At 41.4% G+C, this 25,669-nt stretch overlaps 1 protein-coding gene across 1 annotated transcript in view; it reads right to left on the bottom strand.

The window, feature by feature from the left end:
- Positions 1–25,669, bottom strand: part of WDR7 (WD repeat domain 7) — a 352,939-nt gene that overhangs the window by 229,581 nt on the left and 97,689 nt on the right. Inside the window, exons 15-19 of the mRNA XM_056137959.1 lie at positions 20,345–21,078; positions 18,574–18,662; positions 8,841–8,939; positions 6,286–6,404; positions 2,206–2,329 (exon numbers count right to left, since the gene is read on the bottom strand). Coding sequence (XP_055993934.1) covers positions 2,206–2,329; positions 6,286–6,404; positions 8,841–8,939; positions 18,574–18,662; positions 20,345–21,078 — 1,165 coding nt within the window. The remainder of the gene's footprint in view (positions 1–2,205; positions 2,330–6,285; positions 6,405–8,840; positions 8,940–18,573; positions 18,663–20,344; positions 21,079–25,669) is intronic.

Genomic DNA, 25,669 nt, shown 5'->3' with positions numbered 1-25,669 from the left:
AGAAAAAAAAAATATTTTTCTTAATATCTTACCCATTTCAATGATGAAGAAGGTTCCTATGCTGGAGTGGGTTTTAAGTTTCTAAACTAATGCTTTTATGTGGTGACTTGCTCCAACCATCATCTCCTGAAACATTAATGACAGCCAGAGAGGCAATTCCACTATCAGCACGTTGACACCGGCCCGGGCTGCCCACCAGCTGGCTCCGTGACCTTTGATCCCTCCGGACAGCAAATCTGCTCAACAGCCCTACTTGAGGATGCCTCATTTGTTGTTGGCTTTCTTCTTTCACACATCCAGAATTCCTACTCCTTTGGTTTGACATCCTTTTTATTAAAACAGAAACCTCCCAGGAAAGCAAACTAAAACTAATTTTGCACTGCCTGTAAAAGTTCCAGAATAGAATAATATATCCTATCAAAGGGTGTTTGGAAGAGATGTCTTAAGTTACTCAGAGAAAGCACATTTGCCTCTTCTTTGGCTAAAAATACAATTATAGTAAGTGAAATTGTAAATAAGCCGGCATTTAGTTAATGTATAAAGTACACCCTGATACTAAAACTAAATCCCAAGGACATTAATTTCGTAAATGGAAAGGTTTAGAGTTGACCAATCAGGTTTATGCTTATTTGAACAATGTTGAGAACCACTAGGCAATTATCTTATGGTTCTTTTTCTGCTCCATTTTGCTGCTGCTGAATTTTACTACCGCTGGGAAGGCACTGTCTGAGAGTAGTATTAGTTAAGTCAAACATCTCCTCATTCCTCCATCTCCAAACCCATCTGAGAGCTAAGGATACTGAAAAAAAGCAATATATATATATATATATATATATATATATATATATTTTAAAAAATAGCGGATAAGAGAATGAATTTTGTAGTCTGACACTTTTTAATGTGTGGATGGGGCTGAAGATGTGTGTGTATGTGTGTGTGGGGGGCGGGGGGGTGCTGAAAACAATACCTGTTCAATGAAGCAACAACACCGCCAGGTACCTAGCAAAAGCCTAGAAAGTTCAAGTACTGGTGGCATCATCAGGATCTTGCTCACACTCTGTCCTCTCCAGACCCACGGAAAGAGCCCTCAATTCAAGCGACACCATGCTTTTGTCATGGCTTTCCAGGAGTGGGCTGTTTCTATATCGTGCCCATGCCTTGTAGCTAATTCATTCTTTTCTCCCCAGGAAAAAATAAAGCATCCTGTTCACAGCCGTCACCAAGGGCACCTGTCCAAACTGTTCAGACCCAGCAACAGCACTGGACTAACTAAACGTCGTGTTTTTCTTAGACCTTTATGTGGAATCTGCAAAAAACGAATTCGCATTATTTTTCATTCTACCCATTCCACACTTCAGGTTCCACCTTTTTCTGTTTGTTTGTTTGTTTGTTTAATGTTTTTGAGCCACACCCAGTGGTCCTTGAGGGCTCTTTCTGGCTCTGTGCTTGAAAGTCAATCCCAACAGCAGTGCTGGAGAGTCGGACACCAACTCCAGGATGTAAAGCATCTCCTCCAGCCTCACGAGGATCTCCCTGCACCCCTCCACCCCAGCTACTCATTTTCTTTTTCTTTCTCTCTTTCTCTCTCTCTTTCTTTCTTTCTCTCTCTTTTTTTCCTTCCTTTCTTCTTTTCATTTTTTGTGGGGGGGGGGGGGGGGGAGTCATACCCAGCAAATGCTCAGGGCTTACCCCGCACTCAGGAATCACACTTGGCAGGGCTTGGGGGACCACATGGGATGCCAGGGATTGAGCTTACCTGCTGTATATCTCTCTGGCCCTAGATACCCATTTACTGCTCTCACTCAACTAGCTCTTTATTAGGTGGGAGTCACACCTCCAACATCAACTTGCCTTCTGGGTCTGGGTACCACAGATCATTCTCTAACAGGTGGGCCACACATTCTCAAAGACCCGACCCACCCCCCCATCCCGGCAGAGATGTTCGGATCAAAGACAGGAGGCAGATGAAGAGGGGTCAGTGTCATAGAGAATCCAGTCGCCTATGAATCTGTGATATCTGGACCTAACTCAGTTTTCTTTTCTTTCCTTATTTCTTTTTTTAAACACCAACCCAAGATGCCAGGATTCAGAGAACAGGGTAGAGAATTTGTGAGTCCCTGGTTTCCAGCTGACTTGGGTTGGTAAGTGGGGAGCAGGGCCTAGCTGTGAGCTTTGGGGCTTTTCCCTCCTAGCTCCAGGGCTTACGTGATATGACGTGGTCCATGTACTGAGGTAAGTACGGAGCCCAGGCATCAATGGCTTCCTTCCGTCCCGCCTGCTCGATCCTTCTCAGCTCTGCAAGCAACAGGGCCTGGGCAGCTTCTCTCACCTGAGGAGACCAGAGACGCGCATGTGAGATACGGAGAGCCAACCAGCTGGTGAGGGGTCACCAAAGGAGGAAGTCCACAGTGAAGTAGACCAAGAAAAATAAAAAGACCACTTTATTTACCTGAAGGGAAAAAACTGGTACCCAAATTACAAATTTAGACCTTTATGTGGAATAAATTTGGTTGTTAGCAAATGATCAAAGGCCTTTCTATCTTTTTTGTTTGTTTGTTTCCAATGGAAATTGAACCCAGAAACTCACACTTGTAAGGCAAGTGCTCTTGTGCTCAACCACATCCCCCACCTCATCAATTAGCTACCTCACTGAAACATTGCTACTGATAGGGTTAAGTTAGGGCCAGAAAAATAATACAGAGGCTAAGGTGCATATGGCTGACCTAGGTTCAATTCCTGGCACCGGAGGGTTCCCTGAGCCCAGATGCACAAACAGTCCCCAACAATGCCAGGTACGGCTGAAAATTATGTTCCTGCTTTTGGGACTGGCACTCATCATAAGAATAAAAACTAGTGCTGATGTAGATGCAGAGAGGAAGGGACTCTCGTTTATTGTTGGTGAGAATGTCGACTGATCCAGTCTTTTTAGAAAGTAACATGGACATTCCTCAAAAAAATTAGAAATTGACCCAGCAATACCACTTCTGGGGAATACACCCCAGGGGACCCAAAATCACACTGCAGAAAAGCCATCTGCACTTCTATGTTCATTACAGCACTATTCACAATAGCCAGAATCTGGAAACAACCCGAGAGCCCAAGACCAGATGACTGAATAAAGAAATCATGATATACCTACACAATGGAATACGACGCAGCCACCAGGAAAAATGAAGTCATGAGATTTGCTTATCAATGGATGGAGATGGAGAGTATCATGCTGAGTAAAATGAGTCATAAGGAGTGAGACAGACTTAAAACGATTATAGTCATTTGTGGTATATTTTTAAAGGTATGAAACTAATACCCAAGGACAGCAGAAACAAGGGCCAGGAGAACTGGCCCACTGTTGGAAGCTTACCATAAGTGGGGGTTGAGGGATGGAGTGGGGGCGCCGTGCCGTGGGCAGCTAGGACAGAGAAGGGACCACTATGACAATGATAGTTGGAAACAATCAGTCTGGACAAGAACTGAGTGCTGAAAGTAGGTAAATGGATATACATGATAACCTTTCGGTAACTGTATTGCAAACCATAATTCCCAAAAGGGTGTGTGTGTGTGTGTGTGTGTGTGCTGTGTGTGTGTGTGGAAGAGAGAGAGAGAGAGAGAGAGAGAGAGAGAGAGAGAGAGAGAGAAAGAAAGAGAGAGATAGAGAAATAGAGAGAAATACAGACAAGACAGACAGATAGACAGAGAAAAGAGAGAGAGAGAAGAAATGTCCCTACCATTAGAGGCAGGCTTGGGGTGGGGGGAAGGGGCCATTGGCGAGAGGGAAACTGGGACATTGGTGATAGGAAATGTACACTGGTGAAGGGATGGGTATTAGGATATTGTATGACTGAAACTCAATCATGAACAACTTTGTAATTGTGTATCTCACAGTGATTCAATTAAGAAAAAAACAGACCAATATTAAACACTTAATTAACTTTGGGTTACAAGTGATTTTCCATAGCTTTTGTAGTATTTTTGAATTTTCATTTAGAATTTCCAATTTTTTAGCTTACACATACATGTGGTTGATAAACATTACTGCCTGAACTTTCAGAATCGTTTTACCTTTGCTTTGAAAAAAATTAACCATTTAAATTTTATTTACATTTTGAATTAAATCACAGTGAGATACAGTTACAAGGTTGTTCATGATTGAATTTCTGTAACATCATATTCCAACACCCATCCCTTCACCAATGCACATTTTCCACCACCAAATGTCCCCAGTTTCCCTTTCACCCCACCTGCATCCCCCACCTCTATGGCAGGTACTTTTCTTCCCTTAACCTTACCTAGTGAATTTCTTGATACTATACATACTTTTATATTATAAAATTTATAGCAATGTTTCTAAATAGACACAATTCACACTTATCTGAGATATGCCCGAATAATTTGTTTTCAACAAAAATACAAATATATTCCTCAGCAACAGCAGAAGAAAACTTTTTCAAAATTACATTTCAGTTTTTCTATATGACACAATTTTAGTTTGGTTTTATTTTGATAAAATGCTATAGGGTAGGGAAAGAAATATAGTCGAGTACCAATCCCAATTTGATCCCCAGCGTGGCCTATGGTATCCTTAGCATTGCCGGGAGAGAACCCTCTACACAGAGCTGGAAGTAAGCCCTGAGTACCACTGGCAGTGGCCCCAAACCAAGAAAAATTAAAGTGCCAAAACCTAGGGTCAAAGTATTCAGCTGTCCAGTGATATCCCAAACTAGTTATAAACCATCTGTAATTGAAAAAAATTAACTTGGCAGCATCAGTGTTTGAATAAGAACAATTACAACTGGCTTTTAGTGAGTTCAAATATTATTCAATGCAAAATCAAGAAAATGCTAATATGCTGCAGTATAACATGAAGCTGACAGGAGAGAAACCAAGAACAGGTCAAATATGTTACTTCTTTTTCGTGAATTATAGATCTTGAATGATATAAACTGCCTTCGCTAAATAAATCAAATGCCTTAAGTGGAAAATCTCTGCAAAACATATCCAGTCCCTGGTAATATTATATTCCAAGCAATATCTAATATAGCCTAAGTCCATTAACACAATAGAATAGCCACCATTTATTGAACTCCTAGCCTCTGTCACACTCTCTACTTACTGCTTTCCTTGCATTATCTTAGTTGAATCTGACAGCGATCCCATGAGGAAAGTATTACTATGCCCACTTTACAAATGAGCCTAGAGTCATTAAGTTAATAATTAGCAAAACTGATAACTGAGGCCCTTTCTGAAGATTTCGAAGTTCTTCTCCTTTCTTCAGCAGCAAGGTACCTTCTATGGTGCCACTGCTATTCTCTTAGAATATGATCATGCCTGAGTGAGCGACTGGGTGGAGGAGAGGGGGGGGGGGGGAGCTCTAAGTGCATGTGTAGACAGTCTTACTGAAACAGGTTACAAGGAGCTCAAGGCGCAGGCAGGACGCAAGCCTCGCAGGTGACCGGCCCCCATTTGATCCTGAACATCACGTATCACATGGGTACCACCAGATTCAGCCTGGTGGGCCCCAGCACCTGCAGCTTGTCGCTGGTACTCCCAGTCTCTCAATCCTCAGGCTTTTGCATGGAACTTCCTGTCCAGTTGGCTGAGATTCACTGGGAGGGGCCCCAGGCCTCCTAAGCATAATTTGGGAGCCCCCCCACACACAAAAAAAAAAAAACAGGAAATGGCTTCAAAGAACATAGAAAACTTTTTATTAAAGACTTATGAACTTGGGGCTGGAGCGATAGCACAGCGGGTAGGGTGTTTGCCTTGCACGCAGCCGACCCAGGTTTAATTTCCAGCATCCCATATGGTCCCCAAGAGTACTGCCAGGAGTGATTCCTGAGTGCAAAGCCAAGGAGTAAACCCTGGGCATCTCTGGGTGTGACCCAAAAAGGAAATAAAAAAAAAAAAGGACTTACGACCTTTTCAAAAAGTGCATAAGCAAGTAAACAGTAATTGTGACTGAAAAAAGAAAAAAACATGGAAGTCACAAAATAAAAAGGTGACAGCATATGCTCAATCAACAGGGCTGTACAGAGATTAAGAAGTTACTTGCCTTGCATGTGGCCAACCCTGTTTTGATTCTGGGCACCACCTATGATGCACGGAGAGCCTCAAGGAGAAAGCCCAGAGCACAGAGCCACAAGGCATCCCTGAGCAGCACCATACATGCACCCTCCCCCCAATACACACACAAAGATACAGTAAATAAACATTAACCATTCTGTTTCAGATTCACTCTCTCCTATGCCTTTTGAAGACACTTTGCCCTCCACCCAGTACCCCCATTACCTCCAAGCAGCGGTCCTGCCATCTCCGGGCCAGCATCTCCAGAAGTGGGGGTCGGAACCTGTCCAGTCCCAGCAGGTCGGGCAGCATGACACAGTGCATGGCAGCCAGCTGACTCCAGCCTGTCCAAACAGAAGAGGTTGCAGGCCCGTTAAATCTGGTGCAGTCTCGAATGCAGCCCCGTTTTCTTACGCAGGTCTCCCCCAAACAAATGAAAACGCCACATCTGCTGAGTTACTTTAGAAAGGACCTCCAGTTGTCGTGAGCTATTTTTTCACAAGACATCATCCCAAATGTAGCTCATCTCTAAACTCATATACCTTCAGGCAAAAACACAAAACCAGAAAACCGCCCAAACTTCAGGCTACAAATCCTCAAGACTTCAAAATGACAATAAATTTCCAATGAAGGGTGATGTTGATTCTACGGGGGAAACACATCTCCAAACTGTCCCTCTGAAATGAAACTCGTAGAAGGGGGTGGGACAGAATATAAAGAGGCATGTACCAGAGTGACAGGCTTCCAACCACTTCTATTTCAGGGGACAGTCACTCACCACCAAAGACAGGTGCCTGTCACCTACGACCTGATGATCATTGGGCTATGATCACACAGGGTGACACAAACGTCCTTCCCTCTCTCTCACACGGCCTTTAATTAAGGGACTTATTGATCACATTTCTTACACGATGAATCAGATATTTAACCACAATAACCAAAAATAGTAATTCAAAACCAATTTCAAGGGAAAAAAATGAATTCAGATATTCTCCGAAATAAAAACCTGACCACCCAAAAGTTACAAGATCTTAACCACTGCCAACTCTAATCCACGGGAACAGATCTTATTTCTCATGACATTCAATTCTAATCTACAATATGGAACTTGGATCTATGAAAGAAAGCAACAATATAAACAACTGCAGTATTTCCAAGTACTAGCATTCGACAGTCTCAAATAATCACTTTTAATACATGTATAATAAAGGTCTCATTCCTCCCAAATCATGCATGAACCACTATTAAGCCACAATAACTACCAATAGCTACTAAGGATAACAATTAAAATGTATACAAAACTAGTCTACTCTCATATTTATAAGGTGGCTTATCTGTGATGACAGAATTTTAGAAAATCACTGTGTGGGAATAATCCAAATGTATTCCTCTAAAACAGGAGTAAAACCCTGACCATCAAACTCGAAATCATTACTGACAGTATTTAAAAAGAGGGTAAGTGACAGGCAAGTCACCTAGAGATTCATCCCTCGGGGAGGAAATTCTGAATATATAATCACAGAATACACAATTATGTTTATTAAGTTGATTAGCAGACATTCAAGATAATCCATTGTCTGTAATAAATAACTACAATGTATATATATGTATACACACATATATATGCACCTGTATGCATAATCACCTAGTAACTACTTCAAGTGCTTTGTTTTGATGTCAGAGGAAAGCACTTATGAGTGAAATTTTTTCTGCAATGTTTCTCTCCAAGGCCCAGTCTAATGATTTATTCTTGAGTTAGCAAATTGTTATCTTTCACAATAGCTTATCCAATACAACCCTAAGGATCTGAGCTAAACTCCAGTTTTCACATACCAGTAGGTCTAAAAAACGGAAGCCTAAGCGGAGGCTAGTCCTCCTTCCCGTCCCTGCTTCCCCTGCCAAAGTATTGGAACTGAGACCACAAACTCAGCACGTACAGGTGTTGTGCCGTGTTTCCCCCCTTTCTTTGAACAGAAATACTGTTTTTTAGGGAAGAAAAAAAAGCCCATATTATTCTGGGTTACATTTGAGTTCTGTTTTGTTTTTTAGCCTCCTCCCACCTCCTGGAGGCTGGAGAGCTCAGGGGTGCCCTGGGGCTCCCCTGCAGAAGTCATCCCAGATGGCCAGGAGGAATCAAAGTCATGGGCTTCACTCATGGTTCCAGGGCTCCAGAAAATACATCCCATGAGTGAGGCTCCTCAGAAATAACTGGGGAGCCCATTACATTCCCCAAACAGAAAGGACAGTATTTTGCCTTGGCCAGAAATAGGGGAGGCACAGAAGTGAATGCTTACCGGTCTGTAACGGTTGGTGCTAAGTCTCCATGAGAAGACTTTCCAAATGAGAAGGGAGACCAAGAAACCCCTCACCTCCCCTCAAACCAAGACACACAGTATGCACGGAGATCAGAGTGTGTCTATGACAGCATAATGACACATGCAAAATGAAGTCATTAGTTCTAAAGCCAGAGACATCACAGGGCAAACAGCATGAGAACCAATCACCCTTTTAATACCCACTTCACATCAAAAGCTAGCCGCTTGGCACTTCTTTACTGCATTCTGGGTGACCAGAGCCATGAATTGAACCAGCCAAGAGGAACGTGACTCCATTATAACTGGCCACTGGCACGGACATTAGCAAACAACATTAGAATACTAGAACTTTCAGATCGTACCCATAACAAAGCAGATGAGTGTGTAACATAGAGTCAAAAGAACATGTCATATTAGAATCAAGCACAGGCCGAGGAAAGTCGTTAGGAAGTAGAGAGAGAATACCTTCATTTACTAAGAAACAGGAATGTAAGGCAGGAGTAGGAACGGGGTCGGGGCCAGAGGGACCAGCGTCAGACCGAGCAGAAACGACAGGTGCGGCAACTTGCAGAGGAAAAGAGAAGAAATAAAGAGGAGAGAACTGAGGTACAGCAGTTTCTGAAAAAAAGCTCAGTATTAGTGAAGAATGAAAAACAAAGTTGGCAAAGCATAATAAATGCAGAACTGAAAAATGATGTTTTACTCAAAAGGCGTGGATCATTGAAGATTACAGCAACGAAATGATAGACTTTATTGAATTGTGATCACCGTGTAGTTCATGTTCCTCTGATCACCAAGCTCTATTTCACTCATAGTTGAATGATGCGGCCACTAACATGAACAACAGTTCTAAAACAACTAAGTCTACAATTTAAAAAATCACAGTCAAAATTAACAAAACTTTAATATAATTATAAATGCGGCCCATGATGAAAACGTTACGTGGCCTTCATCTTATCAGTTGCCCTCAGAACCTATTTCCTAATATCATGTGAAAATTACCTTTTAATATGTCAAGTCAAGATCCATCAAGATCGTCTCAAGGAACACATTCATTTTATAAAACTTCAATGAAAATATATAAGCTTGTAAGAACTATGTATACTAAATTCTCCTAACTATAGAGTTAGAAAAGTATAGCAATGCCACAAATGCCTTATATTCTAAAAAACAATAACTGTGACTATTATAATCCTTATATAATAGATGCAACCCAACCCCCCCAAATAAGTTATGTTAGCAGAAAATGTTTCAGTTTAAATTATCATATGAAAAGGCAAAAGGACCGTATGGCGCAGACATTCTACAACTGGAGGTCAACGTTAAGATTTAGAGGTCACAATTTGACACTTCCTTCCTATGGAGAAATTACCATATGTCATGCACAAGCATCTTCAAATTAATCCCTCTCCTTTCTTCTGTCATTGAACAGCAATAGGTTTGGGCTCCTGAACAGATTAAGCATTGTCCTCTGAATGATATGTTTGCTTTTCATGCAGTGAAGTTCTTTTGTAACTACAGGACAGCTGCATGAAAACAACTTTTCATAATTTCCACACGAATGCATCATAATGTCAATCAGGCACGTGTGGGGTAAACAGAAGAACTAAAAGAAGTATATTAATACATGCACAAAAAAATCCAGCTCTTTACAATCTCAGAAGAACATCTTGTGTACCCTGAAAGTTTCATCTGAGAAATAATAAAACTTTTTTGTTATGAGACCTGCATTTTAGTTAATGTCTTATAAAATTATAACTATTTTCTGTTGAGCCTGTGAAATGAATTGATTACCTATATATTTCATAAGATCTAAAAATTATTATGTTGTAATCATGCAAAGAATTTCCAAATACATATGTGCATATCCCATTGAATCACTTTATTTTTCTTTTTATCAACTTTAATTATAAAGTTATTATGGATTAAACAAAAAATGAATAATTCTTGGTGGCAAGGAGTAAATTTTCAGGTTTAAGTTTCCATCCACCAAGACTGTTGATAAAGTTCCTCTGGAGGTTCCCAACAGTTGGGATTTTTCTTTAATTTTCACTTTTTAAAACAAACAAATTTAGGAACTAAAAAAAAGTTTAGGAGTGAGTCATTACTACCCTTGCTACATCAAAGAAGCAGTGGGATGAACTATATTTTCTCTAAGATGCAAATCAAAAGGAAGCTAGAAATGCTGCAAGCGAAACTGCGAGAATAAGTATATCTTACTAGAGTAACATTCAATATATGTAACTTTATTCAACAAATTAATAGTTTCTGAGTTTTACATTTTTGGAGCTGCAAGCAACACTGCATGTATAAAAATTCATTTAAAATAATAAAACCTGTCCATTAAAAATAAACATACTATAATAGAGATCAAAGAAAAGGATTATGCTTTAAAATTGTCTGCCTTACCAATGAAATATACTTTCCTCAGACTGCCTAATACCTAACATTGCTCTATCTAAGGCTTTCATAAGTCACTGAGATTAATGAAATTAAACTTCATGAATATTTTTTAATTGTCAAGAGATAGAAAAAAATCATCAATAGAAATTTGAAGAAAAAAGTAGCAATTCCAAAATAAAAAGCTGAATATTTAGATGATTAATAAATCTAAAGAAATTGTGAGCGGCACTTTTCTTAGTAAAACACCCAATATTTACTACTTGAAAGAGAAGCAAGCATTTGCTTTCTGATAAAACCGAAAAGCTGCTGTGTCGACCATCAATAAGGATTAGTGAAACACGGAGCAAAAGAATCTCTGCACAGCTTCCCAATGGTGGCAAGATGGACCCGAATTTTATTCTTTTACCTGGGGAAGATCTTTGCATAATATTGTAGAGTCTTGTCAACTGCTTAGTCTCATATGAAAAGGTAAATGAAGTTAAAGGAATGTGTGCAATGTCATACATAACACATGTGTACTTTAATTCAACTTTAAATGGCATATGCTTAAGTATTCATATGACAATCCTTGGTTTCTTTCATTTAGAATCTGTTCTAAACTCCATTTTCCCCTGCCTATCATCATGTTATTAAAAATTTTCATATTTGTGTAAAATCATGTGTATAATATGTATATACAGTATATACACACACATAACACACAGAACATATTTTGGCAGTGTTTTTTTCCAATATTGGCGTAAGCCTCATGCATACACAGAGCCCTTTCATTACAATTTGCAGAAAATTAAAAGAGAAGGAAGTCTTGAAACTACAAAATACCAAATGTAATGCTTAGAGTAGTTTTATTCAAAGCTTCACCCAAAACAGTAATAATAATTAAATTATTTAATGATGAATCTCTTCAAAGTTTAAGCAAAAAAAGTAATAAGAATAATTCAATTATTTAATGATGAATCTGTTTACCTAAGGGATTATATGATAATTATAAAACCACAAGGATGGGAGTAATAAAAGGAGTAAAAGATGGGAATAGCAATGAAAATTAGAAATCTGGTAGATACTTAATAAAAAGGCATCTCGCACGAAGTCTCTGGGCTACTATAGAGAGCTCAGTATGATACCAGCATTTCCTACACCTCCTAAATATGACCACCTTTGGTGTAGTCATACAGGAGGTATTGGTGTATAAATAGTCTAATAGTTTTTTTAAATCAACAACAAGCATTAGGATAAATTTATCAAATGTTTTAAGGGGAGAGGAGGATATCCTTAAAACACTGTACATTAAAAATATGAATGGACAAAATCATTAGAGAATAAGTTCCAGACAATGGGAAGGATAAAAAAAATAAAGCTGACTAAATTAAGAACCAAGATAACATTCTAATACATAGACACACAGCAAAGTAAAACAGAGCAGCGGTGATGGTGAAAACTAACAACAGTAGTGCTTAGCCACCAGAATACCAGTGGATGACACCAGAATTGGAAAAAGTTTAGATATTATGATAATTTTTTACCTTACTCAAGTCAAAAAATAAATAATCAAAGCCATCTCTCTAAAGGTCTTCCATATTAATTACATTCTACATATATACACGAAGATCAAAAAACCACAGGGAGAGAGTTCACTCCAGTGAAAGAGTTGTAACACACAAACACTCGCTAGATGTGTGAAAACTATTAAAATGTTCTATTTGGTTTAATAAACACTTAATCCCTGCCTACTATGTACTGAGTATTGGTGTAAACATATTTTAAAAACAATTTCATTTAAGGGTTAAAAGCTTATTTAATTTGAGGGTCATGACTTCATACAAAATTTAACATATTTGGGGCTGGAGCAACAGCACAGTGGATAGGACGTCTGCCTTGCACGCGGCTGACCAGGGTTCGATTCCGAGCATCTCATATGGTCCCCCAAGCACCGCCAGGAGTAATTCCTGAGTGCCAGTAGTAACCCCTGAGCATTGCCCGGTGTGACCCAAAAAGAAAAAAAAAAATCAACATATTTTTAGACCTATCCCCTGATGTATGCACTCCCAAGTTTTTTCTACAAACCCCGGACAGGACTTGCAAGAAATTGCAGGTTAATTTATATAAATTATCCCTGAGATAATTTAGCAGTCACTATTTCTTCTAAATTTAGACAACCTAAATTAAATCTATTTCTGAAAAATAATTGTAAATGATGTGACGTAAACTTCAGTCTTCAAGGAGAATATTCCCCCCCACACACACACACACCCTCTATTCTAAAGACACAACTCCAACAAATTATTATCAAAATAATAATTTGTCAAAAATCAAGAAAAACACTGGAGACATGGAGCACAGAACTCATGCTGTGAGATGACTGGGTAGATCCAGAGAAGCACAGTGACAATGAGGAATGTAGCTCAGTGTCAAAGTATATACTTTGTAAGTATGAAGCCCCAGGCTTGCTCTCTAAGGACAAACAGTATGTCAGAATGTAGCAACGCCTGGATCCCAGGGCAGACTCGGAACTGTATGATCATGAAGAACAGTGTGGGTGCTCCACATCTCTAATCCCTTTATCAAGTATGATGTTTTAGAAGTTCCATAATCAAATACTTAATAAGTACTACTTCTACCAAGGAGTATGTGACCATCAGTAATGTTAATCACTGGCAAATACAAGATTAAGAAGTTCACTGTCCGGAAAAAAAGGAAAACTCTTGGGAGAAAATTACTTTCTGATATAAACTACCCTGATGCTGCTTATGGAAAATTTCATTAGTGATATTATTAATAGCTACTTTATTGTCAGGCCCAAGTATCTAGGAGAGGTCCTATACCCCTGTTAAAGTCTCTATTCTATATAATCTCGCAATGCAATAAGGCTAGCCAGTATAGGGGTTGGAGAAATGCCACAGCGGTAGGGTGCTTGCCTGGTATGCAGATGACCTGGGTTTGATCCCCAGCATCCCATATAGTTCCCAAGCCCCAGCAGGATTAATTCCTGAGTGCAAAGCCAGGAGTAAACCCCTGAGCATTGCAAAAAAAAAAAAAAAGGAAAAAAAGAAAAGAAAAGAAAAAGAAAAAGGGGTAAAAGAGAAACTAGTCAATATATGGCACAGTTTACCAAAAGGGAGCATATCTGTGTCTGCAATCCAACGTATGAAACAGGTTGTGAATTACTGTGCATCACACTGGGAGTCAGGAACAGGAAAGAGTACAGAGTCAAGAATATGCAACAATTGTAAGCAGAGAATTTAAGTCCCTTTAGGAATCGCTTGCCCATTCTTACCTAGAGGGGTTATGTGAATGCATTACTACTTACTGTATATCGATAAACCACTGAGTATACACCAGACTAGTCATGGTAACACTCGGGGTTTTCAGAAAGCATGGGGCAGTGTCCACCAAGGGGCCACTCCTGCAATAATGGCCCAGTAGCGATGAGGGACTATCAGCCATGCACAAGTGACCAGGAAGAGCCAGGGATGGGACTCAGGGCCACCACCCTGAAAGCATGTGGCGAGCTTGTTGGGCCACTACTTCCTGATCACCTGGGCAAAAGTGCTGCTCCAAGAGAAAAGTGCTTAACCAACATTTGCTAAAGAAATAATTACATGATAATCTAATTTCAATATTTAAATAGAAAGCAGGCTTGATAATGAAAATCTGGGGTTTTGTTTTAGATTGGAGCGGGGGTGGGTCAGACTCAGCCGTGCTCAGGACATACTCCTGGTTCTGTGCTCAGCGTCACCCCCCTCAGAGTACTCAGGGAAGCATATGCAATGCCAATGATCAAACACCCCTGCACGAACTACAGCCCATGCGAGCACCTTCCCTCCTGGACTGTCCGTCTTAACCCTTGGGGGCCGGGGAAGCAGGTAGTGATGGGTCATACCTGGTGGCTAGGAGGTTCTGGGTGGGGAGGAGCTCAAGGAAATGTGGTTCCGGGTGGGAAGCAGGGCCCGCCACGTGAAAGGCAAGAGCCTCTCCACTCCCAAGATCTCTGGCCCAAAACCCTTAGTCTCATCTGGAAACCAGGCAAAATTCAAGTCTTTAACACCTAATCAAATATCACTGGCATGCATGCAGGAGCAAGAACACACAGACCATAATGGGGGATGGAAGAGGAAAAAAAAAATACAAAATTAACTGATGTTTGGGGACCGGAGTGATAGTACACTAGGTAAGGTGATGCATGCGGCTGACCTGGGTAACATCTCTGATATCACATATGGTGCCCTGAGCACTGCCAGGAGTAATTTCTGAGTGCAGAGCCAGGAGTAATGCCCAGAGCACTGCCAGGAGTGCCCTCCAACCCCCCCCCCCCCCAAAAAAATAAACTAAACTAATTGATCTCAGAATTATCAAATAAAGATGGTGAAGCAGTTGTAACCTATATCCAACTAGGTTATTCAACCATAACCTATATTTTAAAGAACTAGAGTCAAGAAACATATATACATATGTATTTTTTTCCTAATCATTCGTATTTCTTTAAAATTAAACTGATGGAGTCGAAGTGATAGTAGAGAGGACAGGGCATTAGTCTTGCACACAGTCGATATGGGTTCAATCCCAGGCACCCTACATGGTCCCCAAGATACCATCAGGAGTGATCCTCAGCACAGAGCCAGGAGTAACCCCTGAGGAGAGCCGAGTGTGGCCACAAAACAAAACACAACAAAAAATTAAATAAAATTAGACTGGGTATATGAAACGCAAGTGGTAGCAATGATTTGTGGGGTTTGTAACATTAAGTTAATGGAAAATGCATGGTATAATAGCACAAAAGCTAGGAATCAGAAAATTTAATTATAACAAGGTTTTTATATCAAAGGTATAGATGGTAAACGGTAAGCTGAAGAAGTAGATTATAAACTCTAAACTACAGGGGAATATTAGCTTCTACATCAAAAAAGGAGATTAAAATATAATCACAAAAGTATTATGGGACTAGAGCTATGGTTCCGTGGCTAGGGTGTTTGCCTTGCACATGGCCAACCCGGGTTCTATCCCCACATCCTATATGGTCTCCAGAGTCCCAACAGAGTGAGTCCTGAGCATAACTGGGTGTGACAAGAAAAAAAATTCAACTAACATAACGGGAAAAGGGAAATAAGAAGCAAGTAACAAAAAGAAAGCAGGATGATAGACCAAACCTAACCATACCAACAATTAAAATAAAATACAAATAATTAGAAAGATAAAATTGTCTACCAAAATTTTTCTAAACATAAAGACCAAATAGGTGAGATTTTTTAAAAATGGGAAAAGAGATGACCTAATCTGCTATATCACTGACTGCATTATTATAATCCAACTGGGATCAAAAGCAAAGAATATCCAGGAACACACAGCCGCTTTTGCAGCCACGTGACCTCTATTGATATTCATAATAAGCAATAGAAAATAAATTATCGAGCATCTGCCTGTGGCAGGCAGGCTTGAATGGTGGTGGGAAAATTCGAAAATGGCAGTGGGAAGGTATAATGGTGGTGGATTGGTGTTGAAATATTGAATGTAACCAATTAATGTGAACAACGATATGAAAATGAAATTTTAAAATTAAATTGGAAAAATAAATAAATAAAATCAAAGAATATTAGCAAGAATAAAGAGGTAATTTTACAATAGCACTGTAACACTGTCCTCCTGTTGTTCACCGATTTGCTCGAGCAGGCACCAGTAACGTCTCCATTGTAAGACTTGTTGTTACTGTTTTTGGCATATTGAATACACCATGGGGAGCTTGCCAGGCTCTGCCGTGCAGGCAGGATACTCTTGGTAGCTTGCCGGCCTCTCCAAGAGGGACAGAGGAATCAAACCCCGGTTGGCCACGTGTAAGGCAAAACGCCCTACCTGCAGTGCTATCGCTCCAGCCCCAATTTTATAATAACATGACTGAAATAATCAAGAAATAACATTCTTAAGATGTATGCACGTACCAAGAGTGCTTCAAAAAACACTGAACAAGAACCAGAGAGATAGCATGACAGCTGGGCACATGCTTTGCATGTGGGAGGCCTAGGTTTGATGCCTGGTACTGCATGGCCCTGAAACACTGCAGGGAGAGACCCCTGAGGGCAGAGACAGGAGTAGCCCCCTAGCACTGCTGGGAGAGGGAAGGGAGGGAGAGAAGCAGGAAGGGAGGGAGGGAGGGAGGGAGGGAGGGAGGGAGGGAAGGAGGAGGGCAAGTTGGTTAAAATAAGTATCAAACTAAAAGTACATATTAATACTTGTCAAGGAAACAAGCTGCGGGACTTGGGGGGGGCTGGGAGGGAACTTGGGAACACAGGTGGTAAGATTGGTGTTAGAATATTATATGTCTAAATCTCAACTATCAGTAAAACTTGTAAATCATGGTTCTTTAATAAAATGTTTTAATTTGATTAAAATGCATTCTAAGAATTTTTAGGTACATTAAATGAAAATAACTTGAGAAAAGTAGAATGTACTACAATACAAAAAATTATAAATTTTTAAAGCATAGCAGGTTCCTGAAAGTAATAGTCATTTGTCCTGGAAAAATTGTATATATAAACTTGGAGGCCCTGTTATTTAACTTGTGGTACAATCAATATACTGGCACCACATATGGTCCCCTGAGCACTGCCAGGAGTAATCTTTGGGCAGAGAGCCAATATAAATCCGGGGCATCACTAGGTATGACACAAAATAAAACAATCTTTTTAGCGAATAGGGTTTTAAACTATCCATATTTATAGAGAGAATACAGCAACTTTTGTCCCTTTTAACAATCTAAGACAAACAAATGCTATGATTAGACACTAGCTATGTCCTCTCAGCTGCTGGAGCTGAAAGTTCACGTCAGTAAGACTTCATTCTGTCCAGTTGTCCTGCTTCTGGACATTACCCAAGGAATGAAAAAGCACCAAACAACAGAGATTGAGGCATACACAACCATCCCAGCATTATTTAGAACTGCTAAGAGATGGAAACAACTGAAGTGCAACTAGATAAAGAAAATGTGAGATTACACACACACACACACACACACACACACACACACACACAGAAACATTACTCAGCTACAGAAGAAAAAAATAAAGTTAAATCCTGCCATTGGCAGCAAGAGGGACGGATATGGTATTATGCTAGTGAAATATGTCATATGGAGGAAAGCACCACCATATGATTTCACACACAGGTTCATTTAAAAAACTGACAACAAATAAATGAACTAAATATAATTAAAAATAAACATTTAGACCATAAGAACAAATAAGTGGTTATCAGAAGGAAAGGGGAAAACAAAGGCAAAAATCAGCAGCAACGTGATGGATGGAATTTGACTTTTAAATGAATATAGTATATCATATAGAGATGTTGCTATACAAACATGCACACCTGAAATTTGTAAACAATTTTAAACCAATGTAATTTTAATTAAAAAAAAATTTTTTAAAGAAAATATTTCCTTAAAGTCGTGGGATCTGGCAGAGAAAGCATTTCCCAAAAAGGATATACGTAGGCATATTCCAACATTCCTACTTTACTTTTCAAACTTTGTGTTAGTATACTCTCAAGAGGGAAGAACTGAAATATTCATTAGTGACTAACAAAATAACATATTAAAATCTAAACTATGTACTTCTAAGTTGAGGTATAAAGATCTACAACAGTATTATTAGTGACTTAACATTAGTATTATTACGTGTCTTACTGTTATGAGCCTACCATATTAACACAGCACCCCTGCCAACAAGCGCGAGAATCCACCGTCGCTGTAACCATTGGCTTGAATACTGTTTACGCTCTAGGTCACTCTATTGAAAAAGGTCTAATTTACCTTGTTTAATCTGTCCTTGCACCACGTTACTGGAAGTTGACGGGGAACCCTTTCCCTTAGATAGGTCTGGGGTGCTTGGTCTAGGTGGCCTTAAAAGAAAGGGGGAAAAAACGCACGTATATAAACATTCATGTTTCCAAGTCTCTGGAGTCACTTAAAATAGTGAACTTTCTAGCTCTTAATGGAATTCAAAACCAACACAGAGAACCTGATCATTTCAATATTCTAAAAAAGATTTTGTTTTGCACCTACTTTCAATTTCAAACAGCCAGTTAAAAGTTTACATCTAGGATGTCTTACTTTAAAGCATTTTTAAGAAACATGTACGGGCCCTTTAGTGCGCAACCAGTGACAGAGAAATTGTTTTAAATGTGCCCTCCAGTTTTCAATTATCAACCTACCCACCCCGTCCCACTGACCCAAGTGATTCTGCAAAACACTAAACAAAGTTGAAAAGCATGCAGCCCCCAGATCTGAAAAAGTCAATCGGCACTAAGAATTGTTTTGGGGGTTAGGTTTGGGGGCACACCCAGCAGTGCTCAGAGCTTGCTCTTGGCTCTGTGCTCAGGGATCACTCCTAGCAGGATAGGGAGGATCATACGTAGTGCCAGGAATCAACCCCAGGCTGGCCACTTGCAAGGCAAGTGCCTTACCCACTGGCCTGTCTGTCCAGCGCCAAGAATTCTTGGACACGAGAGGCAAATGGCCTGCATTTGGAATCTGGCTCGACCACTTACTGGGTGTTGTCCCTGGACAAGTAACATCACCTCTCCGCATCTCAGAACATTTCTTAAATGAAATAAAGAGAAAATAAAAGTAGCTCCTTATGAATGAAAAGAATCAATGCGACAACATCTGGAGGAGCATTCAACAGAGCCAGAGACAAGGTAAGAGCTACTTAGATATTTGTGAATTTAAAAAAAAAGTCTTAAAATCGTCAACTCTCAACTCTGTATAATAAAGACACAGTTTCAAAAGTCGTCCTCATTGATTTCTAGAAAAAAAGAAGGCAAATTCAGGTTACATATTCCAGAAATCTATCAGTCCTACTCTTCTGCACTTAAAAAATTCTTTTCTCTTTTCCCAGTGAAAAAATTCTGGCTATTCTCACCAAATTCTAAAGTCAATGACTGAACATCTATCTTTCATTATGTAAGTCATAATGAGAAACATTTAACCAAATAATCATCTTGAATGGGATGATAGCGCAGATGTAAACAGATCTAAATATTAAGACAATATTCACAAAAGACCTAATCTATAACTCATCTATTAAAGCTGAACTGTGACCTAGGCACTCATTCGAAATTATTTTTTAATAGCTACTAAAAGTATCTTTATCACCACCTTTGCATAGTTCTAGGGGCTGGACTGATCGTACAGCGGATAGGGCACTTTTCCTTGTAGGTAGCCAACCAGCTTCAATCCCCAGCACCCCATAAGGTCCCCTGAGCACCAGCAGGACTATTTCCTGACTGCAGAGCCAGGAATGACCCCTAAGCATTGCCTCATGCAGTCCAAAAAAGAAACAAACGAACAACATCAACAAAAAAAGCAAAGCAAAATTAAAAAACAATTAAAAAAAACAAACACTATAGTTCTCATGCTTAAAACATGCGGACTGTGTCATAAAATTTACAGGGGAACTAGGTAACACAGAAAATAAATTGAGACTGTGAAGCTGAAGGGAAAAATAAAATAACATGCAACGCCAAACATAAACAGGACTGTTCCCTAAAACCAAAGAGTAAAATCAGCGTCCCGGTCACACCTGGTGGGGCCCTTCTTCATGTGGTCGCCAATGAAAGTGGCATTGGTCATGCTCATTAAGGTATTGGCCAGAGAGATGATGGACAGGAGGTGCTGGGTGGTGACGGCGCGGGACACTCCGTACGTCCCCTTCCCGACGCCCTCTGAGGACAGTCTGAGAGCCGCCTGGTTGTGGCCTGGGAGCATCAGCGACATGTGGCCCCCCCGGGACAGGAGCCCGAAGGACACGGTGCAGTGGGGCTTCAGCATGCCCAGCCGCTCGAGACACACGTCGTCCAGGACAGCATTGAGGCCCCAGGCGTGAAGGCAGGACATGAAGAGCTTGGCGGTGTCCATGGTCAGGTTGTACTCCAGCAGGGTCAGTGGCTTCGACTTGCTGGCCCGGTACTCGGGGTCGCTCTCCTCGCGCCTCTGCCGCTGCAGCTCCTCGTCCTCGTCCTCGTCATCCAGCAGGTGCTCCTTGATGTTCTCTTTGATGGTCTCCTTCACCTGCTGGAAGATCACCGCCGCGCGCTTGCCCGTGAGGAAGGAGCCCCCTTTGTCCGCGCTGCCGGACGCTTTCTGCAGGTTCTCGGGGGAAATGAGCGCCGTGTTCGGCCTCGAGGCTTCTTCGGTCAGGAGTTGAATGATCAAGGCCTCCACATCGAAGAACAGCACGTGGATGTCCGGGTCTGTGAGGTTGGTCTTTATTGCTTGAACCATCAGGGAGTTATGAGAATATTTAGGTAAATTTCCCTGCAATGGATATGTTTAAAAGACGGTCACAATGAAAAGTGAAGTATAGTTTTATGTATTCATTAGTAAGCAATAAGTAGTCCAAGAAATTCAAATACTTATGACATTATCTTTTGGGGGGATATACAGCATTAAAAGTGGAACACTGGGGCTGGAGAGATAGCACAGCAGGTAGGGCGTTTGCCTTGCACACGGCCGACCTGGGTTCAATTCCCAGCATCCCATATGGTCCCCTGAGCAACGCCAGGAGTAACTCCTGGGTGCAGAGCCAGGAGTAACCCCTTGCATCGCCAGGTGTGACCCCCCCCACCCAAAAAAAGGAAAAAAGTGGAACACCAACTTTGCCATTGAGCAACGTATTAAAGAAACTTAATTTGAACAATGTTCTGCAGCCAGAACAATGAGAAAGTTGCACATTAATATGTCCAAAGCAAGACATAAGAGGTCTTATTACTCAAAGGACACATTAAAAAGTATCTCAGTCATTGATATGCAAATTCTACTTCTGAGAGGCAACTACTGGTTTCACCTGATAAAACAACTCATTTATCACAGCTATTCAGCCTTTAAAATTCCTGCTCCATAGATCCCTCCTTTTTTGACTTTACTTTCAACCCTCCCCTGGCCACCGTCTGTTCCCTCAACAAAGAACACGTTCCAATCTATTTAGATTCATTGAGACGGGGGAGTATTAGCCTTTGACCAACCTCCCTCTGCTATGTCTCTCCCTCCGCTGCCCTTGTAGTGAAATTTATTGAAAAGAGTTGAGGGAATCCAATGGAAACTCTTCAGTCCCTCTCTCCCTTAATCTCTTTGCAGTATCTGACATTGATTTTGCTGGGGAGAGAGGAGGGCAAAAGGAGCAAAGAGGCAAACCCAAACTATGAGAAACTCTAACACGCCACGTCTCCCAGTCTCCCAGAGAACGCCTTCCTCGGAGGCCTTTTCATTCTCATCCCCCTCGATCTTCCACCTGCTGCCCTGGAAACTGGTTTTCCCTTCCTAGGTGAGGTGCTGATTTTCCACCGTCCACCAGATCGGCCTTCTGAAGTCACCTCAATCCTGTTTCTAAAGGCTTCCCACTTAGATGTCCCGATTTTGTATATCTAATGTCCTGACCTCCACCCTCTCACCGAACCCCCTGCACCTGTGGATGCTCAGTCTCGAATCAGTCTACCCCAATCACCACGATCCCCGCACTCAGATTGGCTCTGCTAAGTAAGTTTCATGGGCCCCCATCTCGACCACCCAGAGGCCCGAGCCCAACGCACTGCTGTCTGCAGCACAAATCTAATCATGCCACCGATCTGCCCCCAAATCGACACTACCACCAGTCGTTAAGAAAAATTAAGAATAGCACATAATGTTTCAAACTGAATAGAAGTACCAGTGATGCACTGTATCTGGAGAGAAGAACTTTCCAATCATACCTACCCTTAGCATTCACTACAATGTAAATATCGAAGAGCAAAGAAACAAAGTATGACAGAACTGCTGATGATATATAACCCAGAGAAATGTTTCTCAAAGACGGAGAAGGCAATGATGCCCGAGGAGAAGGGGGGTGGGAATACCATAAAGAGTCAATAAATATAGGGAAGCACGCTCAAACTCCTTGTTAAGGAAGTCACTGTTAAAACAAGCACAAACACCATTTATAAAATTAGCCAACAGTAAACATTAAAAAACTACTTAGTCAGGAGTATAATTCCAGTCAAGCCCACACAATAGAGGCAGGAATTTAAATAGCATCCGCTGGGAGCGGAATTTGGCAAACTTCATGGTGAACCCTTAAGATAATTTGATCCACTACAGTTATTTCTAGAGCCCCATTCTAAGTAGAAATACGGCCAAGATGCTCACTGATGCAGTATTCATTATTTTTCAATTAAAAATGGCCACAATGATTTAACAATTAAAAAAAAATAGTCAAGGGTTTCCCAGGTTCAATCCCTAAGCCTGGCAAGAAACATTTGGGGGAAAAAAATACACGGAAATGCTGATGGTGATTCTGTGTCATGAAGGAAGGAAGAGTCTCGTTTGTTTTACTTCTATACTTTCCTTCCATTGTATAAAAGCAAGATAGAGTCCCATCACTAGGAAATGAGTTCTAGCGTAAAATGCAAAGCCCACTACACCCTAGCTGCGTATCCATGTCCCTTCTGTTCAGCTCACCTTCGCATTCACACCTTTGTCCAACACCCTGCCTTCCTCTTCTTCACACCCTGACTCTCCAAGTTCACCCACTTTCATGTATCACTCCATAGTAAATCCGATAGCCAGAACACGTTGTGTCTCCGCTACATCCCAAAGGACACAGTTTGGCTATATTGATAGGGTTACTTCTTTCATGGAGCAATTACATTTCCTTGCCCTCTCCCCACCCTCTGGCACAACCCTCTGCCCATCTTCATGCGGGGCAGGATGAGTCATGGGCAGCCTGAAGGTTTTCGTGAATTATTTTCTACTGCTCTGCAACTCTTCTCTAGTAAAACGACAGCCAATATCCTTACCTGACCTCTCTCCTACCTCAGTTCTCTTCCAACAGGACTATTTGTTCCTGGCCTCTGGGACTGCTCCAGCCTTTTTTAAATCTGAAGATGAAATTCTTACCAAAGTCTTCTTGGCAATGCACAAACCGGCCTTCGAAATATATCGCTCCCTCCCCTTTCCGATTTCATGTCTCGTCACAGTCCCTGTATCTCCGACTGCACCAAATGAAAGCAGTGCACTTTCTTGTGAGCTCCGTACGATCTCTCAGCTGGTGCTTTTTCTCTGCCTCCCTGGTGTCACACAGTCTCCTTCCTACCCATCCTCAAGGAGCACCGAGGGGCCGCGCTCCCAAAACTTATTCCCAGACGTGTCAGTAATCCTGCTCCAACTATTCTAGGCTAAAGGACTAAGTCCCAAAGGAAAATTAGGGGGAACAGAAGGGAGGGAGGGGTAGAGCAACAAGTACAGCGGGGAGGGCATTTGCCTTGCACACAGCTGACCAGGGTTTGATCCTCAGCACCTCATAGGGTCCCCCAAGCACTGCCAGGAGAAATTCCTGAGTATAGAACCAAGTGTAATCAACCCTGAGCATTGCTGGGTGTGGCTCAAAAAGTCAAAAGAAAAAAGAAAAAGAAAGATTTCTGCAGTACAGCTAAGATACATAGTAGTGTGGTAAATTTACACTACAAAGTGATTTTTAAAGACATCCTCAATTTTGTTCATCATATATTTCATTCGTTCAATCTGCATTCAAGTACATTTGTGCAAGACATTGGGGGGGGGGGGGGGAGACAAATAAGAAGGTATTTCTAGTCACTGAGCTCCAAACCTACTGGTACCAAGGCAGAAAGAAATAATGATCTCAGTTCAATTCCTGGATCATGGACCAGCCCTAGAGCACAGCCAAGAGTGACCCCTGAGAAAAGGCAGCGCAGATTAGAGAATGGAATACCAAGTAAAGGATGTTTGGTGGACTCGCTCGGGATGCGAGATGCATGCTGAAAGTAGACTATAAACCGAACACGATGGCCACTCAATACCTCTATTGCAAACTACAACACCCTAAAGGAAAGAGTGAGCAAAAGGGAATGCCCTGCCACAAAGACGGGGCGGGGTGGGGTGGTGGGGTGGGGGGTGGGAGGGCCACTGGGATCATTGGTGGTGGAGAATGAGTACTGATGGAGGAATGGGTACTCAATCATTGTATAACTGAAACGCAAGCACGAAGTTTGTAAGTCTACAACTGTACCTCATAGCATTTCACTAATAAAAAAATAAAAATAAATAAAAAAGTTCTGAGCACAGAACTGACAATAAGCCCTGAGCAGTGCTAGGTGTGACCAAACGCCCTCCCTGCCAAAGTACACAGACACACACAAATACACATACGCACGCACACATGCAAGCACGCACAACTGCTAGGCAGAGGGGAAGTACAGGATTTAGTGCACACGAAAGGCAGGCGCCCACTTGGTAGCCCTCAGCAAGCACTGCGAGGCCCAGCAGCACAGGAACCCCGGCCCAACAAGCTAGTATCAGGGGAAGGACCCCTAGTCCACCCGCTCAGGAGGTGCCCATGGCCCAGATGCATGTCTGTGACACATGTACAGCTGACAATCAGTTCCTTAGCATGTCGTCGGGAAGCAGAGGGTTCCTGACCCCTGAGAAGACTTGTCAACTCATCTCCATGCTTCCTTCCAGAACCCTCTAGATCAGCTTAGAGTCCCACAGCTACTCACCAGTGAGGAGGTTCTGGGGCCATCAGCCTATGGGTGATGACTGGTCATGTCTGTCCTCATCACTAGGAGTGGAACATTGTGATGTAGTGGCCAATAGTGCTTTGTTGTCACTGGTGGTGATGCTAGGTCTCAAGTTCTGGGCCTAAGGTATTACTTCTACTTTAGTCTGAATCAGTTCATTTTATTATGTTTGACCATATTGTTATGACGTTTTACACAGTATATTCCACCAACTTGACCAGAACAGAAGATCAGAATGTTATTCACATTTGCTATCACAAACAACTTTGATACATACACCACTGTGGATGATATATGAGGGAGATTGTGGAAATTCCCCAGGTTTCTGCTGCTTTTCG

The sequence above is a fragment of the Sorex fumeus genome, unplaced genomic scaffold, assembly GCF_029834395.1.
Source record: "Sorex fumeus unplaced genomic scaffold, SorFum_2.1 ptg000128l, whole genome shotgun sequence".
Taxonomy (NCBI): Eukaryota; Metazoa; Chordata; class Mammalia; order Eulipotyphla; family Soricidae; genus Sorex; species Sorex fumeus.
The sequence above is the reverse complement of the archived record's forward strand: the minus strand, read 5'-3'. Positions and strand labels throughout refer to the sequence as shown.